This window comes from Ceratotherium simum, chromosome 36, assembly GCF_057802395.1.
Source record: "Ceratotherium simum simum isolate JZ-2026a chromosome 36, ASM5780239v1, whole genome shotgun sequence".
Lineage (NCBI taxonomy): Eukaryota > Metazoa > Chordata > Mammalia > Perissodactyla > Rhinocerotidae > Ceratotherium > Ceratotherium simum.
The window spans coordinates 11658197-11672510 of record NC_141935.1 but is presented as its reverse complement, the minus strand read 5'-3'; the positions used below and the strand labels follow the sequence as shown (position 1 = coordinate 11672510).

At 32.6% G+C, this 14314-nt stretch overlaps 1 protein-coding gene across 1 annotated transcript in view; it reads right to left on the bottom strand.

Moving 5' to 3' along the window:
* BRINP3 (BMP/retinoic acid inducible neural specific 3) overlaps nt 1-14314 on the bottom strand; it is a 394713-nt gene that overhangs the window by 112580 nt on the left and 267819 nt on the right. The window contains exon 6 of the mRNA XM_087424242.1: nt 12965-13201. Within this exon, the coding sequence (XP_087280368.1) occupies nt 12965-13201 (237 nt within the window). The remainder of the gene's footprint in view (nt 1-12964; nt 13202-14314) is intronic.

The following is a 14314-nucleotide window of genomic DNA, read 5'->3' as shown; positions in this document are numbered from 1 at the left end:
GCGGGTGTGGCTTTGGCCCAGGAAATTGACTGAACTCAAATGGATAAAAGGCCAGTAAACTTTTGTGTGAGTTGTTCTGCCAGAGAAACCATGACTTCGGACTAAAAAGCATGTGAAGTTTAAGATTTAAAATGACCTTTGATTCCCAAGGTTTGGGCAGAAAGCAGGCTGAGAAAGCTATTCCTCAGGCATATTCTCCAATTCTCACCTCAAATGTGGCAAAGGAAGATAATGGACTAGGAAGATCTCACACAGGTTGGAATTTGGAAACATTAGACAAGAGAGCTGCTCCCAGAGAGGACAAATCAAGGAATATTCTCCACCTCCAGGTTGGGGCCCTCAAAATGTCTTCCCAGTGGAATCTTATAATTGCTACAAACTTAAGTTTGCTTTGTGTCTCCTGTTTTTCTTTTTCTGGCTAGAAGTGCTTACTATAGTTATTCTGATTAATTCTGCCTTAGTGTATGGTATGTCTGAGGTAATTCACTTGCTTTTTGGTTCATCTGTCTCTGTAACAAAAGAAACCATATCTGGATTGGATTAAGAGGCTGCAAGTCTCACTTCATTGAGCTGGACTCAGTAATAGATGGGACTTTTGTTCTGTCTCTCTTGGGGATGGGACGAGCGTATTCTGCATCTGACAAAGAAGAGAAAATTGAGTATCTGGTGTTTCGAATAGTGGAGTGTGGAGTCGTTACAACTTTTCACAAATATTCAAGATTTCTTTTAAGGAAAAAGCCCATTTTGAGGTAGACAAGAATAATCTGTTTTGACCAATGAAATTTTAGCATGTACGCCATGTATCTCTTTCTGGCTAAGCTGTAAGACTTAGTGGACGCACAGCCTGCCATGTTTTTTTTTGTTCTGCCACAGTGATCACTTTTCCACATGGGGGCTGGTCTGTCAGCCTGACTCCTGGAATGAGTAGAGAGCAGAATCCTCAGCACACTTGCAATGGTCAAGTGAGGAAGAAATAGACTTTAATGGTGTAATCCAAAGATATTTGGGGGTTCTTTATTACTGCAGCATTACTAACCTGTACTGAATGACTGATCATCTCAAATTGGCTTAACAGTGAAGGAAATTTATGAAGGAAGGCTTATGTCACTGAAACTCAAAAGGGGATCTTGAACATGAGTAATTCAACAGCTCATGGATGTAACTAAAGAAACATATTTTCCACCTTGCATGGCTCGAGCAACTCCTATGGTTGCAAGATGACTCTCTAAATCTCTTATGACTATGTTCTCTTTCCTCTTTCCAGATACTCCTAGGAAATAAATTTCTAGGTCTCATTGACCCAATTTTTCATGTGTGTTGAACTGATCTCTGTAGCCATGGGAATGGCTTGCAATGTGATTTGCTTGCATCAATCAGAGAGCAATTCTGGATGTCAATATGAGCTCAGTCCTCACCGTGCAATACTAAGAATGCGAATGGAGGTTCCTCAAAGAAAATCTGGGACACTTAGTGACAGGGAAGGAGAATGAACACTGAGCAGCCAACAGTAGGATTTTATGAAAGATTATAACCTATAAAATGGACTCAGTTAAAATTCAAATGTTTTATTCAGATCTACTTATTTTCTGTGGAAAATACCCTTTTTCTATAAATTGATAGTTAAATATCATCTGAGGGAGAAACTGTTCTTGAGAAAGAAAATTAAGAATAATCTACATGAAAATAATAAGAGGAAATAGGTTATTATTTTACAGTTTGTAAATCAAGTTAACCCAACTTTTATAGCACATTTTGCCATTACAGCATTAAAATTTATCCATTTTCAGGTGAAGTGTGAAATGGACAGTGTTCTCTGGAAGTAACACCTAGACAATTTCCATTACATGGTGGCCTTAGGCTGCCATTCTTGGTGCATCAAATGAATATCCTTACATTTCATAGGACATGATCCTGATAAAGATCTATGTTGACAGCATACAATACACCTTAGATTTCCTGCACGTCAAGTGATAACACAATTTTTCCAAAGAGTAAAGATGTCATGCCTTTTATTTTTTCTTAAGATTATTTATTATTTATATTATCATGTTCCATAGATATAGTGTAAATAAGTAAGTTTCTTATTCATCCAAAAAAGAGTTGAGGATAATTTAAAATACCATAAGAGAAAGATACTATATTGCCATCTATTTAGTAGTTCTTTATTTTTATGGTAATTTTGGTAAATGGTTGCATAAACCAAATGAAAATAAAGCGTGGTTTTAATCATTTACATAGATCTGTAAAGCTGTGAGGACTTCCAGTTTTTTCCTTAGGTTATGATCTTTGATCCGGATCTGGCTAGAAGTTGTCTCTAAGTAACTGGCAACAAAATTGTTGTTTTTATCTAATTAAATATAACACATAAACCAGTTTTTGTTTGGTTATTGCCATTGTGAGGGTACATGTGAGTTTCTTTTTTTTTCTGTCTCTATATTTTCCAATATCTCTCTCTATATCTTTATCCCATATTATTTCTTTCACTATAATCCATGTTACATCTATGCGATCATTACTTCTTATTAAACAACATTAATTTGTTTATGAAAACGTAAAGGTAGAGAATGAATAGATATGTTTAAATATAGTTCTTACGACTAAAAATTCTCTCAGGTTGCAACATATGAAAAAAGAAATACATTTTATTTTGAAATTTCCGGACCCTTTTATTTGCAGACTGTAAAAGGTTCATTTTCCAGGACTTGTATATTACAGAACAAAATGAATCTTATATAATCAAATATAAAAATGGCTTATCATTCTATGCTAATCTGATCTGCTGATTACATTTTACACTTGATGATAATAGAAAACACACACAACAGACAAGTCTTTACAAACAAGTTACACTGACTCAATAAAATTTGCAATTTATTTTCTTCCTCTTTATGTGGTGACTGGTATTAGCATTCTATATTGTTACTCTGTGCATTCTAATTCATACATTTCCACAATTCATCTTGTTATTTGTGTTTAAGGAAGAATTTCCTAAGTTCAGATGCATTTTCTATTGTGATAAAAGAACAAATACAAACTGATTTTTTCATGAGCTTCAATAAAAATATCTTTTAGATGTGTTAATTATTTGCATTTTAAAAACATTTTCAAGTTAAGTTGAATCAAATATTTGAAAGTAACCTAAAACTTCACCCCCATTTGTATCATCTATCTGGAGTATAACCGGATTTGAATTTCAGGCATATAGATAAATATACACAAATAACTATCTATTATACCCAAAATTCAAGGAAACATTTAAAGAGTTGTTTGCACACAGTATCACTGCTTTCCCAATCATCAGGAAAATGACATGAGCTGGTACATTTCCTCACCATCAAGGTACTTAGAATAAAGTCTATCAACTTAAAAGAGCCTGTGGGTGGTGAGAACATTGTAGAAATCTTTTTCCAACACAGTACCCGCCTCATTACTTCTTCTATTTTGTTTATCTCTAGGAGGCCAAAAAAATTTTATTTCTCAAAAAAAAGCTCTTCTCAAACCTATCAAATGCATTCTTCCATACATTTCACCAGTTTTGAAAGAAGTCCAGTAAAATAGAATATTTTATCAGTTGTTTATTTCCAAGTGTGGATAAGTCAATGTGATTTTAGTAAAGATACAATTTACGAATGTAAAGTTTGGGTTCATTCTTTAACAATCTATATATTGAAACTGAAAAAAAAACCCATCAATATTGTCTATGTTGGATCATAAAATTTACAGCAAAGTAGGGTCACTCCTCAAATTAAATATGAATCAGCTAAAGATTCATATTTAATGTTCCAATTGGTATATTGGAACATATATTCACGTTCCAATTGGTACAAATTGGAACAAAGAAGTAAATATAAAATTTTCAATATTAGAAACAGTTTCAGAGATATCATGCAAAAAACTAGATTTATCCTCTAAATAATTGTTTTCCCAACATTAGCACAACTGAACCAATATGGTAAGAGTCTGATTTTAAATCTAAAGTGGGCAGCCCAAATATGAGTTAAGATTAAAAAGTCTGACCTTCATTAGCACTAGCTTCTAACTAGTAGTTCAAAATCTCTACCATTGAATATATCTGGTTAATTTTTGACCAACTCACTACAAATGTAGGCAAATAACATGTAGTGAGCTTTAAAAGCATTAATTCATTCAATTATTCTGAGATTATGTTCTTCAGACTATTTATGTGCCAAAATTCTTGTTCTTATTTTTAATTTTTTATTAAATTATGATATAAATACAGTGAAATATACATAATGTAAGTGTACACTCAGAAAATTTCCAGAAATCCAACATATCATTGTAGCCAGCCTCTGGATCAAAAAATTATGAATTTTCAGCACCAAAGAAGCCCCCTAGACCTTCATCCATCAGCCCTTGCCTCAGCAAAAGTACCACAGTCTTGACTTAGAATAGCGTAGATGAATTTTGCCTGTTTTTATACTTAATATAAATGGAATCATGTGGTATATGTACTTTTGAGTCTGGCTTCTTTTGCTTTGTGATATTTGAGAGATTTATTTGTATCATTCCAGGTATATCGTTCATTCCTTTAGCTTTATAGAACTCCATTGTGTAAATATACCATGGTTTTTTACTTTTTCTTTGTGGATGGACATTGTGGTAGTTTCCACTTTCAAAATATTAAGAATAATGTTACTACGAATATTCTTGTACAATTTTGTATATTTGTTGTTGCAAATATGTACATATTTCTTTTGGCTTTCTAGCTGGAAATGAAATTGCTGGGTCATAGGATATGATATATTTGCCTTTGGTAGATACTGCCAAATTTTTTTTCCAAAGAGGAATTAATTACACACTCACCATTATTATGTGAGCGTTCCAGTTGTACTAAGTTCTCACTTCACTTACTATTTTCTTTCTCTCTCTCTCCCTTCCTTCCTTCCCTCTTTATTTTTATTTTTATTTTTAATTTTAGCCATTCTGGTAGGTGTGTAGTCGTCTCATATGGTGGCTTTATGAATTTATTTGCTTTTGTTCTGATGACTAATGCTATTGAACTCTGCGTCATATGATTATTGTCCATTTGGAGTTCCTCTTCTTCAAAGAGTTGAAACATTTTGCCCATTTCTTTATTGCTTTGTGTGTATTTTTCTTATCGATTAGAAAGAGTTCTGTATATATTCTTCATAGGAGTTCTTTGACAAATGTATTGCACATATGTTCTCTCTTCCTATAGATTGCCTTCTTATTTTCTTAATGGTGACTTTTGTTTATAGAAGTTTTAAATTTTATTGTATTCAAATTTATTTTTTGTCTTTTACAGTTAATATTTGATATTCTGTCCATGACATTTTTGCTTATTCAGGAAGACCTCCTATGTTTTCTTCTAAAGCTTTTATATTTCTTTTTAACTTTTTGTATTTAGATCAGCAATCAATCTGGGATGGATTTTTTTGGTGTGATGTGAAGTAAGAGCAAAGATTCATTTTCTTTACGTATAGATAACCAAATGATCCAGCACCATTTATTGAAAATGCTGTTATTTTCCTTTGTGCTATAGAGCCACCTTAGACATAAACCAGGAGACCATATACATGTAGATCTTTTTTTGGACACTCTTCTCTTCCATTAGTCAGTACATCTATTCTTAATTTCCCAATATTTACGAGGTTAAATATATAACATTCTCCCACATTCTATTTAAGATAGTCTTGGCTATACCAGGTCTATTGTATTTCTACATAAATTCTAGAATCGGCTTGCCAATTTCTGGGAGGGTGGAGGGAGAACTATGGGATTTTTTATTAGCAATGTGTTGAATAGATTATTTTGGAAAGATTTGACATCTCCACATTTTGAATCTTTAAATCCATGAACATGATATGGTCCTCTACTTAGGTCTTCATTATTTTTTTCTCAATTACATTTTGTGTTTTACACTGTAGAGATATTTTATATCTCTTTGAAGCACATTTTTTTAGATTTATTTCAAGATACTTGATATTTTTATGTTGCTCTTGTAAATAGTATTACCTTTAAAAAGTTTATTTTCAATTTGTTTCTGGTATATAGCTGTACAAATTACTTTGTATACCGATCTTTTATACTGCAAACTTGCTAAATTCACTTATTATTCCAAATAGTGTATCTTTTGAATTTTCTACATATACAATCATATTATCTCTGAATATGATAGTTTTATTCTTCCTTTCCATTACTTATGCCTTCTCTTTCTTTTTTTCTTGCCTAGCTGTACTAACTAGAAGAACCTGGAGTACATTTTTCAGTAGAAGTAGTGAGAACGGACATCACTGTCTCATTCCCGCTCCTGGGAGGAAAGCTTTTAAATTTTCACCATTGCACTTAAGATTTTTGTAGAAAGTTTTTACTAAATTATGGAAGGTCCTATGTATTCCAAGTTTACTTAAAGATTTTTTAAAAAATCATAAATGAGTTTTTTTTCTGTTTTTATTGAGATGTTCACATGATTTTATTCTATTTCCCATTTGTGATGAAATCTGACATATTTTTAAACTTAAATTTATCTGGGAGTAAATTTCTTTTGGTTATAATATATTATCATTTTTATATATTGCTCTCTGTAAATTAATAGTATTTTGTTAGAATTTTTACATTGCTGATCATAATCAAGATCGTTCATAATTTTTTTATTCTATTTCTGAAAGAAGTTCCTTTGGGGGAAGCATTTTAATAATAGATAACGTCTTTCTCAAACATAATTAATGATTTAGATTTCAATCTCTTTTTCTGTCAAGTTTGGTAAATTTACTTTTGGAAAAATGTGTCTATTTCATCCAAATTGGTAAATTTATTGGTGTAAAGTTCTTCACAATATCCTCATATAATTTTTATGATTTCTGTAGTATCTCTAGTGATGTGTCCTTTCACATTCCTGGGATTTTGTATACTTTTCAATTGTTTTTCTTGATTACTCTAGGTAATTATTAGGTTTATTTGTCTTTTCAGAGAGCCAACATTTTTTTCTCTGTCAAATGCTTTCAATTGTATTGATTTCTGCTGTTGTCTTTGTTCCTCGTCTCTAATTAACGGGAAAGTTATTCCTTTTCAAAATGTTTAAGGTAAAAGCTTAAATAATTGATTCTCAGCCTTTTTTCTTTTTTAAAACATGCCATAAGGCTATAAATTTCCCTCAAAACAATCCTTTACCTGCCCTACGCAATTTTTATTATCCTATTTTCATTATTGTTCAGTTCAACATATTTTCTCTTTTTTATAACTTTTTCCTTGACTTAAATTTTTGACTTAATTTCTTCTTTTGACTTCTTTTTCATAGATTACTTAGAAGCCCAGCATTTAGCTTTCAGGTAGATGAAGTTTCCCCACTTATTTTCTAGTTATTGATTTCATTGTGGTCAGAAAACATATTCTAAATGATCTCAGTCTTTTGGAATTTTTTCAAGTTTACTTTATAATCCAGCACATGGTGAAATTTGGTAAATATTCCACGAGCACTGGGAAAATATGAATTCTGTCATTTTTTTAATTCAGTGTCCCATATATTTTACTTAAGTCTGTTAACTTCCTTTTCAAATTCAACAAATCTTCACTGATTGAATTACAACACTGAATGAATATCAATAACAAATTGATACTCAATTTGTTCGTTCCTTCATCTATTAAAAGAAGTATGTTAAAATCTCTACTATGATTCTGTATGTGTCATTTGTTCCTTTTAGTTCTGTCAAATTTTTCATCATGGTTTTGGGGGCTCTGTTATTGGGTATTGACCAAGAGGGCCCAAACATTCCCCTCAGCTTGACTCTAAACAGGTTTCTTCCTGACCACAGGCCCCTGACCTCCCTTTCCTTCAGAAAGTTTGCGATTGTAAATTCTTTCTCTGTCCCTTTAAGATGTAAATCGTCTACAAACCAGAAAGGTCTTTCTCAAGGATCTAGGAGTCATCTCTTTGAAATGTAATCATCAAAGGAAAAGGAGATAGCACACCTATCTCCCAGTCTCTGTGGAAAAGTAGGAGACTAACCTTAATAAAGGACAATTAGCAATCACAGATGGCCTAATCATGTTGATCACCCTCCCTGCTAACGTCCTCTAGTACTTTTTCATGAGCTAATCCCAGTGTTTTAAAAATCCTCCTGCCTTTTGTTGCAGAGGAGTTGAGCTCAATCTCTTTTCCCCATTGTAAGTCTCTCTCGTTTATTACAATAGTCTTGAATAAAATAGTCTTACTTGCATATTTAACTGGTGTGGTGCAATTTTTATTTTGCAGTTCATATAAATTAATAATTATGATAGATATTCCTGTTGGATTGACTATTTTATTATTATGAAATATTTTTATCTCAATTAATGTATCTTGCTTTAAAATTTACTCTAGCATTTTTGGCTAGTGTTTACATTACATACTTTTTCCACCCTTTAACCTCATCTTATCTATGTCCTTAGTGTGTCTCTAGTAACAGTAAATAGGCTTTTACTATTATTGTTGTTGTTATTTTAACCAGTCCTGCAGTATTAGTCTTTTATTTAGAACATTGAATATAATAAGAAAAATAGAACATTTAATAGAATAACCATTACAGTGTGATTATATCTGACCCAACACGATTTATTGAAAAGACAATTCCAAACCTCTCCTGTTACACTGTATTTATCTTACTGAGATGATTTTCTGCATTTTCTACTTTATTGTCTTATTTCGAAGTAGTCAAATAATTTTTATTTGATTTTCTTCTTCTTATTTTAACAAAACATTTTTCCTTATTTTAGTGGTTGCCTCAGTGATTATAATAAATATCTTTGATTTATATCACTCTAATATAAATGACATCTTAACACATCCTCAACAATGCCAGTACCTTGGAATACTTAGAATATTAACTCTTTCCATTCACCGCCCATTATTACACTAGTGTCATATACTAAAATCCTCTGCATATTTTATTTCCACATCACATTATAATTATTATTTTGTACAGTTTATTATTTTGTTCATTTATATTTTCTCACATATATTTGCTATTTCTCATATTCCTCTTCCCCTCAGCATTTTCATGTTTTCACCCAACATTTCTTGTCTGAACACATCTTTATTTTCACCTTCATTTTTGAAAATATTGTGAAGTAGTATACAATTCTAGATTAATAGTTATTTTCTTTCAGCACTTTAAGGATGTCAAAATCTGTTGTTGTTTTTTTTTGTTTGACAAGTCAGGCTTATGGTTACTCCATTGAAAGTAATGTCTTTTTTGGTTCTCTAGTTATATTGAAGAATTCATTCTGCTTTTTTCCCAATAGCGGTACTATGATGCGCCCATCTGTGGTTATCTTTGTATCTATCTTTCTTTGTGCTCTGTGCTTTTTGAATCTGTAGGTTTTCAGTTTTAAAATATTTGTATCCATAACATCTTTGCACATTGTTTATGCAATTTTCCCCTCCACTCCTCCTGTGATTCAAATTAAAAAATGTTAGACCTTTTATGCATATCTCACATGCCTGTTATGGGTTTATCCAATATTTTGATGTTGCCTTTCTTAGCACTTCCATTTCTGTCTAGTCTATTAACCCCATCTTGGTGTTCACTACTCCTGTCATCCACTCTGCCAAAACTCTTATTAAAACAAAACTTGGGGGGCCGGCCCCATGATGTAGTGGTTAAGTGAACACACTCCGCTGCTGGCAGTGCAGGGTTCGGATCTGGGCGCGCACCAATGCACCGCTTGTCAGGACATGCTGTGCCGGCGTCCCACATAAAGTGGAGGAAGATGGGCACAGATGTTAGTCCAGGGCCAGTCTTCCTCAGCAAAAAGAGGAGGATTGGCATGGATGTTAGCTCAGGGCTGATCTTCATCACAAAAAAAAAACAAAAAACCCCACAAAACTTTGAGTTGCTGATTTCAGATACTGCATTTTTAAGTTTCAGAATATCCTTTAGTCCAGTTTTATAGATGCCAAATTCTGGCGAACTTTTCAATATCTTCATGTACTTTATTCTCCCTTTTGTTTCTTTTTTTTGAACATTTTGATAATAATCATCTGAATATCGTTCCCACTAATTTCGATATGGATCATCTTACATCTACTGTCTGGTTTATTTTTTCTTTGATATTGGCCATAAGGTCTTGTCTGCTCACAATATTGTAAATTAGAGTTTTATATCCATCATATATAAAAAGAACTGCAGAGGTTTTATAAAATGTTTTCATCCTCAAGAGGTCACCTTCTTCATATTTAACAGACACTATAAGGAGTTGATCAACTCCTTAGGATCAGAATTTGAGCTATATCAGTGCTGGGTTATAATTGTATAGGACTCAATCTACCTCGATTCTCCTCTGTTCTTAGGACGTGACTCTTCAGAACTTTCAATTAAGGACCTGGTGAGAATTTGTTATTTCAGGCCTGTAACGCCACAGAAGATTTAATTCTATCATTTAGAGATTTTTAACTTATCTCCCTGGTCATCTGTCACAGGTAGATTCAAAATAAGGCAAATGTCTTAAAGAGGAGACTGGTTGTGCATTTAAAACCCCTTAAGTCTCCAATTTTCTCCTTGTAATCTACTGAGACTGCAAAATTTTCTTCTAGTTTGTCTGTCCTGGAATAGCAGCATTTTCCAGGGGCTAATCCTAGATTCTCAGCTTCTAACTCTACCTTGAATTGATAAATGAGCCCGAGGGAAAAGCTGTCCTAGAAACTCCGTGTTGATAACATCATTCTCTTTAGGGTTTTCCATCCTTGCTTATTTTATTTTCAAGCCCCTCCCTCTAGACAGTTTTATTTCTTAAGCACTTGAAAGTCTGTGCTAAACTTCCTTCTGCTTTCACAGAATTTTGCATAGTTCTATAGCATCCAGCACTATCTAACTTAAGCAAATATCTTGTGGTAAAACTAAACTTCTTTAGGCCCATGGAGTCTAGAATTTTGTCAATCCAGTCTCCACAACCACTAAAAGCTTTGCTGGATTTTCTGTCTCCCATCAGCCACTCTCTGCCTAGGAGAATGCAGAATCCTCAGCTTTTACACTAAACCAAGAATTGGCAAATGTTCACAGAATTAAATAAATTAATGAATAAAATGAAAGGAAGGAAGGAAGGAAAGGAGGGAGGGAGGGAGGAAGGAAGGAAAGAAGGAAGGAAGGAAGGAAGGAGAAAGGAAAAGAAAGAAAGCTGTGAATGCCCAGCTTATATCTCCTGCTAGGAATTTTAGTCCATTTAGTTTTCATTGCTTTCATGAGCTATTATGTCTTTAAAATATAATTAAAAAATTATTCACCTTTCCAGTTACTACCAATGGAAGCATTGGCCTCCTTCAATCTATTACATTCCACCTGAAAACAAAAGGCCAAGTGCTCATTTGGTAATTTTTTTTTTTCAATATCCTTTTCAAGGCAAAATAAAAGGGGTAACATTCCTGTGTGAGTTACACAAATATGGGAGTTAAGCGGATTCCCTGGTCTAACTTATCATACACTGTGATATGCAGATGGAAGTGGGGTTTTTTTGTTTTTTTTTTAAACCCTGGAGAGATTACCAATATTGTGATTTATCTAAAAGTGCTTCATTCCAAAGTATTTCTAAACATCAGATGGTTCTACATGAATAGAACATGTTAGATGTCTAAAACATGATTTTCAAGTATTCTATTGGGAAAACTGGAAAGAATAATTTGAGATTAGAAATTCATTAGGTTTTCCAACAATGTCAAGGGAATAAGGATCTTTGATTCTAGACAATTTCTCCTTTATAGAAGTAGAAATATTTGTAAAATTGAGGGGGATTATTTATATGCACTATTTTGATCAAAATCCATCTTAAGTAAAGCTAAACCTAGTAACTCTTCCTAAATTTATTTACCTACCCTTTTATTCTATAATTTGGTGTTTCTACTCCACAAAAAGGTAATGCTTTGTTGAAACCATCAATTGTGTTTTCTCTTATCTGATGTTAGCTCTGGGCTTGTAATATATGGTCTTTATTATGTTGAGATACAGTCTTTTTACATCTAATTTGTTACATGTTTTTGTCATGAATAGATGTTGAATCTTGTTGTCACTTTTTAAGTGTGTTTGGTTACACGAATCACTGAAAGAATTATAACATTCAAGCATATAAGTCCGACCTCTTGGCAGTTAAAACCTCCTTTGCCCATCTGAAAGTTAGTCACGTCCAATACTTTTCACTAAATGCTACATAATTATACTTACTACACTCTGGGGATTTTTATTATTCTTTTATCATGAATTATTATATATGCTTTTCTCGATATTTTTAATTTTATGTTGAGGCATCTTTAATCTTTTATTAAGTTCAATGCTTTATGAAATGTAGATAAGTTATATAGTTGATAAAAAACAATATTGAAAACACATATATGCACTTGTAAAAATTCAGAAATAACGAAAAAGCAAAATCCACAAACACTATTAACTCAAAATTAATCTAAATTTCATTATAAAAATAAGTGAAGGGAAGGCGCACACACATGAGATTCACGTTAACGTAAAGAAGGGACAGGACAATCGCTGTCCGCATTTTGCCTCACAAGTGAAACTCAGACGCCACTAGAAAATTCCAGAGAGGTGTCACAGGTATCAGATAATAAATTCTGGTATTGAGAAAGGCAAGGACTTTCTTTACTAAATGACTAATACATCAGCTCAAGAGCAGGCTAGGTTCTAGCGAGAATAGTACGTAGAAATACACAAAGCACCATATAGATTTAGCAAAACACTGAATAACCAGTAATAAAAGCGACATAATGTCCATTTGAAAGAATAATAATAAAAAATTAAATAAAAGCCCTTGCAAGTACGTAATAGTTTCTTCCTATTACTATATTGTAAATAGTCTTTTCCACATAGTAATTTTTTTGGCAAAGTTTAAAAGCGTTACTATAACTTTGCCAAAAATATATATATATTTTATATATATAAATAAATAAACTATATAAAATAAAAAATATATATGTTTAATATATATATTAAAATATATATCTTACCTGATTCCTCGAAGTCGCTGTTGTAGGCTTTCCAGGTTTCAGTTATTCGAAGAAGCTTCTCTTCCATGGCTTGAATGTCCATGGAGGGGCAGTTGCATTCTGGAAATCTGGGACCACAGTGACACCAGCAGTCATTGTCCTTGCAGATAAACTCTCCCTCTGAGTTGCAAGCAATGTAGCTCAAAGCTGCTTGTACGAAACGCTCCTGAAGATAGTCGGGAAGCAGCACTTGCAGCCCTGAAAGAACAAAGGAAATAAATTTACTCTGATAAAGAAAAAAAGTGCAATACATATTTGTGATATTCAAAAAAGGTCAAAAATTTAGTATATTAAGTTATGGATTTACATATGCATATTTTAAAACTATCATTAGAAAATTATCTGTCTACAAAATTGCAAATATTTATAATTCTTTTCAACATATGCTGACACCATGCATTGTTCAAGAATCCCCAAAATTATAGAGTGTCTAATCCCTCAGACTATCTGATTTTGTTTTTTAAGCTTATTTGATTGGCTCTTTGACTTGATTGATCAGAATATTTGGTTATTTTTCCATAACGTAGATGGAGCCTATCTTCCTATATCTTTGAAAAGAGATGTGTACATTTATTTTCCACCACTTGATTACAAACTGTTTTCATATTTTCATTTTACTTTCAGGCTATCAGCCCACTTCTACATAGATTATAGATATTATAATGCAGTGGGTAGCATTGATAAAAGAGTTCTGGAAGGTTGCCGGTATTGCTTATCTCATGCCATTAACAACACATAACCTACATGACTCTGTTGTTCAGGATTGATCACTGAGGCTGACTACAGGGAAGCAGATGCTCTGATTTAGTTGTTTCACAGTTCATTTCCTTGCCATGATTTAAGACAGCCCTACTGTTACAGTTCATTACTTTTCTACGTGCAAGATTAGTGAAGTTGCAGTCTCTTAAGAAAAATATCAAAAATGAAAATAAGGCGATAAGATTAATATTTGGGGATCTCTACTGGTTTTACATTTATTATGATATTAAAAAAATACAGTTGCACATTCAGCATTTCTTGCTATGTAAGGAAAATTTAATAATAAGGCTAAAGATTCAAATAAATTAGTAGATAAAAATAAACATAAAGGGGAAAAATTGGCCAATACCTAATTGCTATTTACTATAAAATTGGATTTTTACAATTTTTACATGTTTCTTTTCTAACCAAAACAAAAAAAATCAATTTTTTGACCCTTGATCATTATCTCTAAGGTTGATTTAATAAAAATCATGGATTGGCATTTAGGAAAAAACTCTACCTTGCAAATACCTTGACAATTATACCTGCCTCATTCTTTCAGATTAATTC